Here is a 13,487-nt window from a genome sequence, read left to right as displayed (position 1 = left end):
TGCTTATCGTTGGAGCTGGCACCTCTTCTTGGTTTATCGCATCGTCAAAAGTGATTTCCCCGCCGTCATGGTTCTCCGCCAGTGTTGCTTCCACCTGTTGGTCATCTCACGATCGTCCATCAAAATACCGCCATTCTTATCCCGACACATTTCGGTTCGCGGCAAGCCTTTGCAGGATCCGTTCAGTTTCTGGTAGAATTATCGGTTGATGGCTGTTTTGATGTGTTCCAACAGTCCTTGAGAGAAGCTTCGTCCAATTCGTCATCTTCCGGCAGCGCAGCTTCGAGTGAATATATGAATAGTTTGCGGCGAACTCTGGCTGCTTCATCCGCGCGAGATTTAACCGAGGCTGGCGTCGGTACCGAAACTTGTTCACAACGGAGAGTTTTGGGCATTGGCGTGCCCAGGCTGGGGCACATACGTGCCCCACCTCCTCTTTAAAAGTTAATACAGAACAAAATAATTTCTGTAACCCTGATCTGTTAATTGAATTTGCCGCAATTTATGCGATAAGTAAATTAATTGTATAAAAATAGTTCCGTTTCAATTTCAGTTATAAATTAAATTTCAAGTTCAAATTCAATTTTAATTTCATACTCAATTTCTACATTAATTCCAGTTCCAGTTTCAAGTCTAATTTTGATTTCAATTGGAAACGCAATTTGAATCTGATTTATATCCAATTTCAATTCCTACTAAGTTCAATTTCAGGTCTAATTTCTGCTGAGTTATGGCCGAGTTTTACTCGATTTCCTTGATTCACCAATTTAAATCTCAAAAACCAGCCAGCCAGCGTGAGCAAACGGGTTCTTATGAATAGGTAAATAAATTTTCTTAGGCTAATCACAGATATATTACCAATAGATCTAGAGGACGATGCCCGTCTCTTGCTGCTTCTGGAGAGAAAAAAAAAACGGAAAATAGCATGGGGAAAATCATGCAAAAACTGGACAAACGGATAGAAAAAGAGTAAAACGCAAGAAAGAAAAAGTAGAACTGGCACGAAAAAAACAAAACGAAAGAAAAATCGTGAATCACACGATAAAGATAAAAAGAGAAAAACGGTAAACGATGCAAAAAAGAGGACACTGGATAGAAGAAAGGGGGAACGGAAAGAAAAGAACAAGAATGGAACTAAAGAAGGAAAAACGGTAAAAGAGCGAGGAAAACGACAAAACAATTAGGACAAACTAGACAGAAATGAAAAAAAAAAACAAAAAAAGGGAAAAAAGGTATAGAAAAGAAGGAAAAAAATAAGAAATTGTTGGAGACGTGGACATCCCTACATCGTTACTGTCGGAGACGTCGACATTCGTAACATCGTTACGGCCAAGCTCTCTGGTCACAGTGACAGCTGTCATCAGTTGATGCTCGCCACTGCTGACAACAGGACGTTCCTGTTCCGTTTTACCGCGAAAATGAGACTCGCACAATTGTACCTCGTTATTGTTCAATAAAGTTAAGTTTTAATTTGTTTAATGTACGGGTCGTGTTTATATTCATCATTTCGGTCACCTCCGAACTCGAACCGTAGCAGTGGCGACGCGAACGTAACAGTGGCGACGAGTAGTGAAACGCGGAATTTACTCATCAGTCAAAATTCCCTCACCCACGTGGACAATTAAGCGGGTTCATCAGAACATAACCCCAAACAGCAGCAGCAACCACCGGGAGTTAGTCAGCAGCAAGGCCTATTTCAAGCCACATTAGGTCAAAAGCATCCCACAATGCAGCAGAATGGTGCAATTACAGCCGGACAGCCATCTCCAGATGCACCGTTCGCCCATTTCTTCCAGCAATTGATGCAGCAGCAGCTGATCTTTATGCAACAGCAACAGCAGCAGCTAATTCACCAGCAACAGGAATTCTTCAGGAACGTTATGTCGTCCATACATGTCCAGGTTCTATCAAACCCTGAGATAATGCTCGATTCACTGGCGAATAACATAAAGGAATTCCACTACTGTCCAGAGCACAACAACATTACCCTGGAACATTTTGCGGAAAACTGCCAACGGTCGATGTGTTCAAAACGGGACACGGCAATGATAGATTCGACACCGACGTCATCAGTTCAGTATATCGGTCGAAAAAAGCAGTTCGCAAATCGTCCGTCAAACCCTTCAGTAAATTCTGGCAGCAGTGCCGAAACCATACCAGCTACGCCCTGTTGGTATTGCGGCGCAATGCACTTCGTCAAAGATTGCAATTATAAAAGTCACGAATGCGAAAAGTGCGGTATCATCGGGCACCGTGAAGGTTATTGTTCTAGTGTAAAACAAAATCGGAAAGCAACACACCGTAAACGCCAGCAGCCAGAGAGGTACGAGACAAAAGCAGTAAATGTATCATTGAATGCAGCAAACAACAAGCGCCGATACGTACAGTCGCAGCTCAACGGTGTGGAAGTGCAACTTCAGTTGGACACTGGGTCCGACGTCAGTATTGTTTCAAAACAAACGTGGGAGAGAATAGGCAGACCGCCAACATCGACTGCTAGGAAAAAAGTAACGACAGCAACAGGAGATCCCCTCCCGTTCCTGTTCAAATTTGAGTGTGATATCTGCATTAAAAATATTCATCAGCAAGGACAGTTTTATGTTGTGAAGAAACCAGTTCATCTTCTTGGCAATGATTTGCTCGATGCGTTCTCGTTATGGACAGAACCGATCAGTGAATATTGCAACAAAATTGTTAGTCAAACACAGCGCACTCAACAGTTCTACTCCAGGAAAAAGATCAGCAGAACTCATATGCAGAACCGGTTTGGAAAATCTTCGTACACCGTTAATAATAGATCAAAAAGTGACACCGCAGTAAATCGTCAGTACAGCAGAGGTGATTATGTGTACACTAAAATTTTTATCAAAAATCAATGGCACTGGACATCAGGCAAAATTTTGGAACGTGTTGGTCATGTAATGTATAATGTTTTGGTAAACGATCGCAAGCTGGTACGGTCTCACATAAATCAAATTCGAGATTATAACACACACAGTAAACCAGTATCAAAGAAATGTAAGCAGCTACCGCTCAGTATCCTGCTAGATGATTGGAATATCAGCATTCCCGCTAGTGTCAATTCGTCAGCGCAGTCAACATCAGTAAGCTTGCAGTCATCAAAAGCGCATACTGAGGCATCGATTTTTCCAGAGTTATCAACATGATCTTCATCGTCAAGTTCGTCATCCGACTTCATGTCTGCAACCGAAAGTGAGTCAGCTGTTCAGGTTCCTCGCCACTCTTCCCATGCACGAAGGGCTTCGCAACGGTTCAACCCTTACCAGCTGAATTAGAGGGGAGATGTTGGAGACGTGGACATCCCTACATCGTTACTGTCGGAGACGTCGACATTCGTAACATCGTTACGGCCAAGCTCTCTGGTCACAGTGACAGCTGTCATCAGTTGATGCTCGCCACTGCTGACAACAGGACGTTCCTGTTCCGTTTTACCGCGAAAATGAGACTCGCACAATTGTACCTCGTTATTGTTCAATAAAGTTAAGTTTTAATTTGTTTAATGTACGGGTCGTGTTTATATTCATCATTTCGGTCACCTCCGAACTCGAACCGTAACAGTGGCGACGCGAACGTAACAGAAATAAAGACCGAAGCAGGAAAATTGAGAAATGCGAACCGAAAAAGAGAAATATGTGGAGAAAAAAATAAAAACAGACGAGAAATAGGATGATAGAACAACAAAACGTGTCAGAAAGGGAAGAAAAGTGGAATAAAAAATAAAAAATAAGACTGCAAATGAGGAGAGACGGGTCTGAAAAGTTGGCGGTACAGAAACGGTACAGAAAAGAAAAAAAAGAGGTAATTCATCTTCAGGAAAATAAGAGGATAGAGCGGACAGGAAAGGAAGAAAAAGAGAAAACAGCAGGCAGCAAGGCAGGCAGGAAAAACGAGACAAATAGAGGGAAGACGAGACGGAAAAGGTGAGAAAACGAGAAAGAAACAAGGAAAAACTAGACAACAAAGGCAAAATGGAATAGAAAAAAGAGAAGCCAAAAGAGAAAAAAGGATAGTGAGAGAGAGAAAAGAAAATTGATGGGGGAAAAGAGGTTAAAGAGGAGAGATGGGACAAAAGGGGAACAGGAAAAACGGATCGAAAGTAAAAGGTAGAACTGTTGAGGAAAAGACGAAAAACGGAGGATAAAAAAAACTGGATGGTAAAGGAAAAAAGGAAGTCAAAAACAAAATAAACGTGACAGAAAATAAGAAAAACAGAAGCATCTAAAAGAGAAAAAACGGAACAGATGAAGACGAAAAATGAGAAGGAGGAGAAGAGGTTAGAAAAAGACGAAAACGAAAAAAGGGAAAAGGGAAAAGAAAAGACGGAACATGAAAAAGAAAATTCCAAAAAAAATTGAGTGAAAATTAAATAGAAAAACAGAATTGAAAATTAGAAAAAAACGGGCCAAGAAACGAAGAAACCAAGAGTTAAAACGTGTGAGAAAATAAGTCAATCCTAATTTCAAGTAAAATGTAGTAAAAGTTTGATGGACTTTGATTGGAAACTCGGTTCTTGGAACGTCAGAACCTTGTTGGAACCTGCACGAGCTGGCCTACTTGCTCGAGAGCTACCTAAAGTCAACGTTGAGGTGGCAGCCCTCCAAGAAGTGAGATGGCTTGGCTCAGAAGAACGGGAATTCCGGGCAGCTGGTCCAACAGCTGAAGCCTCGTTCAAGGAAAGAGTTCTCGCGCAATCATTGCCCAAGCCTTCACTCGACGACCAATGATAACGTCCTGAGGTTGATAAACGTCGCTGCAGCCAGAGGTATGGCAATCTGTAGCAACTACTTTGCACACCGAAATACTCGAAAGTATACCTTGATCGAAACGGTTAAACGTGCTTCCAAATTGACCATGACTTGATTGATGGCCGAAACTTTTCTGACGTAATAGATGTCAGGTTCTTCAGAGGGTCCAATATCGATTTTGATCATTACCTAGTGGTAGGTATGTAAGATTCGCGCTAGGCTGTCAAGCGTAACAAGTTCCAGAAGACAGAGAACTATGCGGCCGAACATCCAGCGACTTTCGGCTCAAGGCGTGGCCACAGAGTATGCCTAGACACTTTGGATGTGAGGTGGCGGCAGGTCCATGATATGTCAAAAAACACAGCCACTGAGGTACTGACCTAGAAATGGCTGGTTGGATGAAGAGTGATAAAGAGCAACAGTAAATAAACCTCCCGGTGCCAGTGATGTGCAATGACAATGATGGAAAACCTGTTGACTGACGAGGCTATAGTGGCTGCCAGGCAAAAAGTGCTAATAGCTAGCTAATAAAACTGTGTCGTACAACGTTAGACGAATCAAAATCAAGTGTCAGAATAGCTGGCGAAATATCAGATGCATTTGTGACGTTAGACGAATTGAAACAAGGCGACACACTCTCTAATCTACTGTTTAATACAGCACTTGAAGGGGCGATACACAGGCAGAGCAGGCGTGCAAAGGATTGGAAACATCATCACTAAATCTCACATGCTCCTAGGCTTTGAAGATGACATAGACATTGTTGGTGTCGATCGTAGAGCTATTGTAGAGGCATTTGTGCCTATCAAAAGAGAATCTGCGAGAATCGGACTGATCATAAATACTGCCAAAACGAAGTAACATGGTTGCTGGCAGAGAACGCGTGTGAGTCTGACTTGTAACAACATACCTTGTTACATGTGTTTATGTACGTTGAAATTTAGGTGCAAGTTCGAGTTAGCAAATGATAAGTTAGAAAATTTTCGAATGAAACGTTGTGTGGGCACGACTTGCATCGTTGCATATAAGATAAAGCGACACCTAGCGAGGAATAGTAAAACGTTAGATAAGACAGAATACACAGTGTTACTGGATGGTATAAATTGAGGGGGATTTCTGCCACGTTGTACCGACGTTATGACATCATTCGGGAAACTTCCAGAAATTTCCTATATAACTGATTGAGTAGTAGGTAGCGGGAGCAAGTAAATAGAAAACGACCAATCAGAGCACAGCACGCTAACACCCTTCGATCGCTTGTGAGGTGGAAAGCGTGATCGACTCGTTCACTTTGGTGGAGACCGTACTCGAGTTAAGTTAAACTTTATCGAGCAGTGTGAATCATTTAATTTGAATAAGTTAGTTTGATATTTAAGTTGATACGCGAGTGAATATTTAATTCGAAATTGTATTGTGAGTGTTTGAAACATTTAGGACCAAGATGTGTTTTAACTAGTTTTTTAACTTTGCAGTACGCGTTCGGAAAAACTATATAGTTAAAGTTTTAGAAAATTATTTTGAAATTTGTGCTGATTCAGGTAAGGATAAAAGTTGTCGAAGTAAGTGAAAACCAACTAATGTGAACACGTTGAATAGGTTCACCCACTAATTCAACGTGGGTGCTAGTCTAGGCTGAAACTCGAGGGTGGATGGTGGTCGTGCTGTCTGGCAAGCCGCTGGTTCTCCACCGACAGTGTTCCGGGGACGCATTTACCCCGACGAATTCTTGGCCGTCGTCAACATCGGCCGCGGTGCCGCCACCCAGCGCATACGACCTGCCACTGATACTACTGCTCGCCTAGAAACCACGTGGGATGATCTCGACCACCGTTGGACACTTGTTAATCCGTCCACGAAAGCAAGTAAGCACGCATGTTTGAGCTCAGAAGAACGAAAAAAAAGTGAAAGTTGGTCAGAAGCAAATAAAAATAAGCTAGTGGCGCCAAAAGAAAAGCTAGGAAGAATCTGCACAAATTATTTTGAGTCGGGTCGAGTTAGATGTGAATAAAACACTTGAAGTCGGGAAACTAAAAAAAGGCATTTTGGTTAGTGCGATTAGTAAAAATTGACCCTGTTCGAATAACGTAACGATTGTGCGCCTCCATTAGAGTGTTAAAGGTAAACGTGGTGCTGATTTGGTCTCGCGCTCCCTAAACGATTTTCGCAGTATTTTGGTTAGACTTTGTGGTTTGGATTTCGTTACACCCGCCCGGTGGTAAGAGTCTTTGGCCGGACATCGACGTGCTCTAGTGGCCTTCTCTGGCTTAGGGAAGTGGCGCTTAAGTCACTAGAGTGTAGTAAACTGCCACAGAGTTCCGAATACGAACGATTGAGTCGGAAGGAACGAAAGGCGAAGTTACAGACTGATGAAAATTTTGCAGTCAATACTGGGCGGCAAGATGGAAAACGGCGAATGGCGTAGCCGCATGAACCACGAGTTGTATGAGGTGTATAAATATGATGACATTGTGAAGCTGATCAGGCGCCGGCGGTTACAGTGGGCTGGACATGTAGCCCGAATGTCCACGTTAGCACTTCGATAGGATCTAGTGTCAATGTTAGCTGAAACAGGGAAGCTCTGCTGGATGATTTGACCGGCGAATTGTTGGTATACTTCTATCGTCAGTTTGACGCTGTGAAGCCGTCACGACGTATTGATTTTGGAGCTGGCGGAAGATACTCTCGTTTGTGGTTTAGGAAGTATTGGGGGCAGTAGGAAGTATCCTTCACAGAATGTGTTCGGCTCTGCATTTTCTTATTGGGTGGGTTAAGAACCATTGAACAGAGTGAAGGTTTTCCGTACAGTAAATCGTTGGCGAGATGTACTCCAGATATTGATGTATCTTTCGATCAATTACGCACGATTCCTTCGTATCATGCGCGATGGAGTCCTCTGATCCCATTTTTCTTCCCATTCTTTTGAAGTTCCACGAGTAGCTGGGAAACGATAGCCTTCTGCCCTCAGAGCCCACATAGTGAGCAGAAAAGCGCATAAATGCTGTAGAGGGCGTCCTGGTACTCCTTATGCTCCGTTTGCGATTGAGTATTTAAGAAAAAACGTTTATTAGTTTAAGGCCGAACCAGCGCACTAGAGAGAAAAAAAGACGATGCTAAATTTTCAACGAGAGTGGTTTTGAATACTCAACTGTAGTGACTTGTCATATCAGGTACGGGTTTTGCACACAATCAGGTATTCGAAAAACTATGTTGTTGTTTGCGCTGCTTCGGCCTTAATGACACGATGGGTTTGTGGTACAATTTTTTTTTCTCGTCGCAGATCATGTATATAACCCAGAACATCAATCTGGCGAGTATCATGTTTTGCCTATAGAACTCACCCGAATATCCAGGCGTTTCAGTCCGTCGTTGCGAGTTTACCGAAGGCTGTGCAAATCCTGTACGAGTCGTTCTTGAGTCCAGATTGAAGGTTTCTTAGCTACTTGATTTTGAACTGGTGGACTTAGCTCTGTGTCGTCTGATATATAGCCGGCGGTATTTTTACCTATAAATTAAAGTTACTAATTACTACTACGTTCATTCGGTGTTTCGACGGACATTACTTGTTTAATCTTAATTAAATTCAAATTATTTTAAACGATTTGTTTCGCTAATATGATTTGGCTGGCGGAATAAAGAATACCATCCACTTTTGGTCGACAAACTGGATCCATCGGAATACAGAATAAGGTTTTATATTCCAACCTTTTGTTTATTATTTCCAGATCAAAAGGCTTCGATATTGTAGACTTTGACAGAAACGTGCTGAAGAAAAATGTCGAACAAACCATAACAGGTCACTGGACGTTTCATGATGTAGAAGTTCACGGTAATTTACAATTGTAATTGCACTGCGCACCGTTTACATTAACAAATGTCTTTGGGTTCCTTTCAGGAGCGTACAACCTAACCACCATTAACAACTTGGATTTACGGAAAGACATTCTACTGGCAGATGCACCGCATGCTACGTTTACGGGCTCCAAGCAGTTCGAAAATATCCACGTTCGCAGTTTGCGATGTGAGGCGCCTTGTATTATTCAAGGGGTTGACTTTACTGAGTGGTTTGCAAACGCGGTTCGATTGACCGGAAATCACACTATCGAAGGTGTGACCTATTTGGACTCGCCAACCATTACCGGGGAGGTTGAAAGTTTCGGACCGGTGAACAATATCACCTTTGATGAGGACCATTTACTGCTCAAATCTATTCCACAAACGATCAAGGGCAACCTGTACGTGAAGACCAAATTTCCGGAGAAGAACCTGATATATCCACTGACTGTAGAAAATTTGGAAGTTAAAACAATTAATGGAAAGAATTTCAACGAATTTGTAGCTAATCTCGCAAGAACGGATCAATCTCCGTTAACGATTAAAACACCAGTTACTCTGACCCAACCGCTGGAAGCTCGAAGTATAGAAACGGGCAATAATACAATTTTTGGAGTACACATCAACAGCTTAGCGCAGAAATTAGAATTCGATGAAGAAGTAAAAAGATACGAATCGAAATTACGTTATCTCGATCAGATCGGACAATCACTGATAGACATATTTAACGGTTTGACTTCGTCTTAGTTCCACATTTCGTTTATACTAACTTTTGCCACGTATTTTTACAGCCAAATTGTTTTATCTAAGCCATTATCAACCTGTAGGACCACTGGAGGGCCATTTTGGCACTCTCGACATGATCACAATTTCGAACTCGCATCAGCCACCTTTGCAACTTCTGGTTGCCCACGTGATTCAAAGCAATCGCACAGCTGTAGAATTTTACCGGTGGAATAAAAAAGATTCCCATTTCCGAATCGCTAAAGGTAAGTAGTTAAGACGTCGGTAGCTTTTGGTTCAAATCCCACACCTCACACACTTATTGCAGGATTTCCATCAATTTCTTCGCCGAAATTGGTCGTTAACAACCTTAAAACGATCAACTTAGGCAGAGCGCAGTACCTGTTTGTAGAGTTTTACAATCCTTTACATCATGACTATCGCCAATCAATTCTAAGTGCACAAGAACCGGATCCGATGAACGCCAAGAAAGCGTCAAAGTTCGTCACTTGGTACGAATTCAGCAGCGGCACCAGTAGGGACATGATCACCATTAAGTTGTTCGATTTGGATTGCGTCGGACTTTATTCATCGCTGGTCGATGGAATGGAGATCCACTGTCTACAGCGAGACAATCAAGAGATTTACCGAATGAAGTTGCTCCAGTCGATTGCTACTCCAGCGGTCAGACAAGCTCTCTACGTAAAAGGTCGACTGATTCTGCTAGGTCGTGACGACTTTCTGCAAATTTGGCGTCCCCAGTCGCACTATAGATTGGTGCTGGTTCAGCACGAAAAAATAGATCATCCCAGTTTTATCACCGCGATCAGCTTCGACTATCAGCTTTTCATCGCCGTAAACTCGGAGTCTCAGGTAGAGGACGGTGCCCATCATGGATCGATTGAAATTTGGCGTGACTTGCGCCCGCAGGATCGAAACGGCACGTTTAGCAAATATCAAACTATTATGGCTAGCGTTCCCAAGCAGATCCGGTTCTCGGTACTTGCGGCCACGGCAGATCTAATGCTGTACACTTTGAGCGACCGGAAGTTTCATCCGCTGGTGATCTATCAGTACGCGGGAGCGGCAGGATTTACGCAGTATCTGGAGAGTAAAACACTTCGAACTACGGCGAGTCGGTTGGAAGTTCTTAAGATGGAACGTAATCAGGGTGAATTGCTGGCCCTGATTGGGGATGACCGAGTAGATCTTATTGAGGCTGTTATAGGGAAAAAATGATAATTAATTGGTGTTATTTTTGTTTTGTTTTTTGTTGAAGATTTTGTATGGAGAAGTACAAATAAATTGTATTTAGTTTAAACGAAAATGCTGTTGACTGCGAGTTTTTATCTGGAGACCGATTTGGAGTCAGGCGACTTAAATCAACGTTTTACTAAGTTAATTGTACAGTCGGGACGATCGTTCTTACGGTGAATGAACCGAACTATTTGTCCCATCTGTTCCTCAGAACAGTTTTTCATCTCCCCAAGCCCAAAACATTAACCGATGAGGTTTCGTTGTTAATCCTCTCTGTCCCAGGTGCTCCATGACTTCCGATACTAAGATCGACCGATAAAATTTTTGAGGCATTCAAATATGGATATTTTGATTTTGTAACGTAGTAAAAACATTGTTTTACAAGGTGTATAGTTGCGTTTGACGAATTGTTAATTAATAGCTTTTTTACATGATCAAAAACTGTAAACCACCAAAACACCCCTGGGACAGAGGGTTAATAGTTCTACGCGGTGTTTGTTAGGTTCTGTCGAGGAGTCAGATTTCACCGCAGGCTCAATGGTTTTTCATAGTTTCAACAAATGGCATCAGCTTTTGGTGAGTGGACCTTCCTATGAGATCAGTTCACGTTTTTCTAAACCTTACCGATACCAATCAAGTTGTATGCTTGAACAAGTCTGTCGAGATTTATGCATGCAGTATATTCTGCACTGTATTTTTTGCATGGTGGAACGTTCAGGTTCTCTATGGTTTAATAGTAGCGGAACAGGAAGTGAGACAATTACTTCAGGTGTTTCCACAATTATAACGAAAGTATACCGAAAACTCAATTACCACGAACAACGAACAAAGAAATTCAGGACGGAACAATCGGTATAGAACACGGCAAGGGACAAGGAAACGATTAAAGGATAACGATTGGAAACTTGGTACTTGGAATGTCCGAACTCGGAGACGAGTTTTACGACAGGCTTGAGAGGACCTATGGAGACGGCCCGAAAATCATCATCGGAGATGCAAACGCGCAGATCGGGAGGGAGAAATTCTTCCGTCCAGTTATTAGAAGACATAGCCTGCATCTGTCGACCAATGATAACGGTCTGAGGCTCATAAATTTTGCCGCGGCCAGAGGGACGGCCATCTGTAGCACTTACTTTCCACGTTTGAATATTCGGAAACACACCTGGAGGCATCAAAATGGAGACTCTAGCTCTCATATCGATCATGTCTTGATTGACGGTCGACACTTTTCGGATGTTATCGATGTACGGTCTTTTCGTGGACCAAATATCGACTCTGACCACTATCTCGTAGTGAGTAAGATTCGCGCAAGGCTGTCGAATACGGCGAAAGCTCGCACTGAGAGGACGCTGCGTTTCAACATCCAGTGGATAACGGCAGGCGGCATGGCAGTGGAGTACGCCAGGAAGCTTGACCAACGAATCGCAGAACAACAGGTAGAAGGAGAATATATAAATGGGCTGTGGAGGAACATACATGGTGCCATCGAAACAGCTGCGACAGAGGTGGTAGGCACGACGCGTGGAAGACAGCGTAACAGTTGGTTTGATTCATTTCCAGACAGTATTGAATGGAGAGGTGAACGCGGAAATCAGCAGGGACAGCGGACAGGATAGAAATTGTAAGCGATGGTCAAGCTGTGGAACCACCAACACCAACAGGAGGAGGTTAGAAAGGCAATCAGTGAGCTGAAAAAGTGTAAGGCTGCTGGGAAGGACGGTATCTCGGCTGAACTTCTAAAACCGGAGCGACTGTATGAAGCAATTCACCGGATCAATGTTAGGATCTGGGAGGAAGAACAAATGCCGGAGGAGTGGTTGAATGGTCTCATTTGCCTAATTTTCAAAAAGGTACATCGACTGGAGTGTAAAAACTATCAAAGAATTACATTGCTCAATTCTGCCTACAAGGTGCTTTCCCGTATCCTGTTCTGCAGACTGAGACCGTTAGCGGAGTCCTTCGTCGGCGAATACCAAGCTGGTTTTCGTGAGGGTCGCTCCATGACGGATCAGATGTTTACCCTGCGCCAGTTGCTAGACAAGTTCCGGGAGTACAACTTGCAGACACACCATCTGTTTGTGGACTTTAAAGCGGCGTACGATTCAGTTAAACGAAATAAGCTGTGGCAGATAATGCTAGAACATGGTTTTCCGACGAAACTAGTTATGCTGATTCGTGCGACGCTGGACGGATCCAAATCATGCGCTAGGATAGCGGTTGAGACCTCAGCTGCTTTCGTGACGTTGGATGGACTGAAGCAAAGGGATGAACTCTCTAAGCTGCTATTCAACATTCACCCTTATTCTGCGAGGCGAGTGACGTGACTATTTGGAGTCGCCGCGAATCAGGCGACAATTGTCACCTAGGTGACTCGCTTTATTATCTAGGTGACACGGTTTGTCACTTAGGTGACGAGGGTTTGTTAGCAACTAGGTGACAACCGTGTCACCTAGGTGACTCGACTCGCCGTGGCGAGCGACGGTGAATGACAATTGTCGTATTGAGTCACGTGACTCGCAGAATAAGGGTGATTGCCTTGGAAGGTGCATTACAAACGGCAAACGTGGAAAGGAATGGAACTATCATCACGAAATCTCACATGCTTCTTGGTTTTGCGGATGACGTCGGTATCATCGGAATCAACCGTAGAGCAATGGAAGAGGACTTCAGGCCTTTTAAAAGGGAAGCGGCGAGATTGAGACTTACCATTAACACTGCCAGGCTGGTAAACGGCTGAATAATGCGTACCGTCTGCCTTGTACACGTGTAGGCATAAAATAGACCCTACAGTGGTTCATAGCCTCTTATTCAGCAACTCCTATTCCTACCGCCTCGTGGTACCAGCCGGGATACGAGCAACTTTGGTGGAGATCGGGTAACCAACCCCGGTGGAAGCCAAGGTCGTATGCT

At 43.3% G+C, this 13,487-nt stretch overlaps 1 protein-coding gene across 1 annotated transcript in view; it reads left to right on the top strand.

Moving 5' to 3' along the window:
* LOC128735261 (uncharacterized) overlaps positions 1-10,559 on the top strand; it is a 28,601-nt gene extending 18,042 nt beyond the window's left edge. The window contains exons 7-10 of the mRNA XM_053829755.1: positions 8,489-8,592; positions 8,659-9,327; positions 9,389-9,586; positions 9,649-10,559. Of these exons, the coding sequence (XP_053685730.1) occupies positions 8,489-8,592; positions 8,659-9,327; positions 9,389-9,586; positions 9,649-10,559 (1,882 nt within the window). The remainder of the gene's footprint in view (positions 1-8,488; positions 8,593-8,658; positions 9,328-9,388; positions 9,587-9,648) is intronic.
* Positions 10,560-13,487: the final 2,928 nt, after the last annotated feature.

The sequence above is a fragment of the Sabethes cyaneus genome, chromosome 2, assembly GCF_943734655.1.
Source record: "Sabethes cyaneus chromosome 2, idSabCyanKW18_F2, whole genome shotgun sequence".
NCBI classification, from domain to species: domain Eukaryota; kingdom Metazoa; phylum Arthropoda; class Insecta; order Diptera; family Culicidae; genus Sabethes; species Sabethes cyaneus.
Note: the sequence above shows the minus strand (reverse complement) of the source record. Positions and strands in the feature narration are given on the sequence as shown.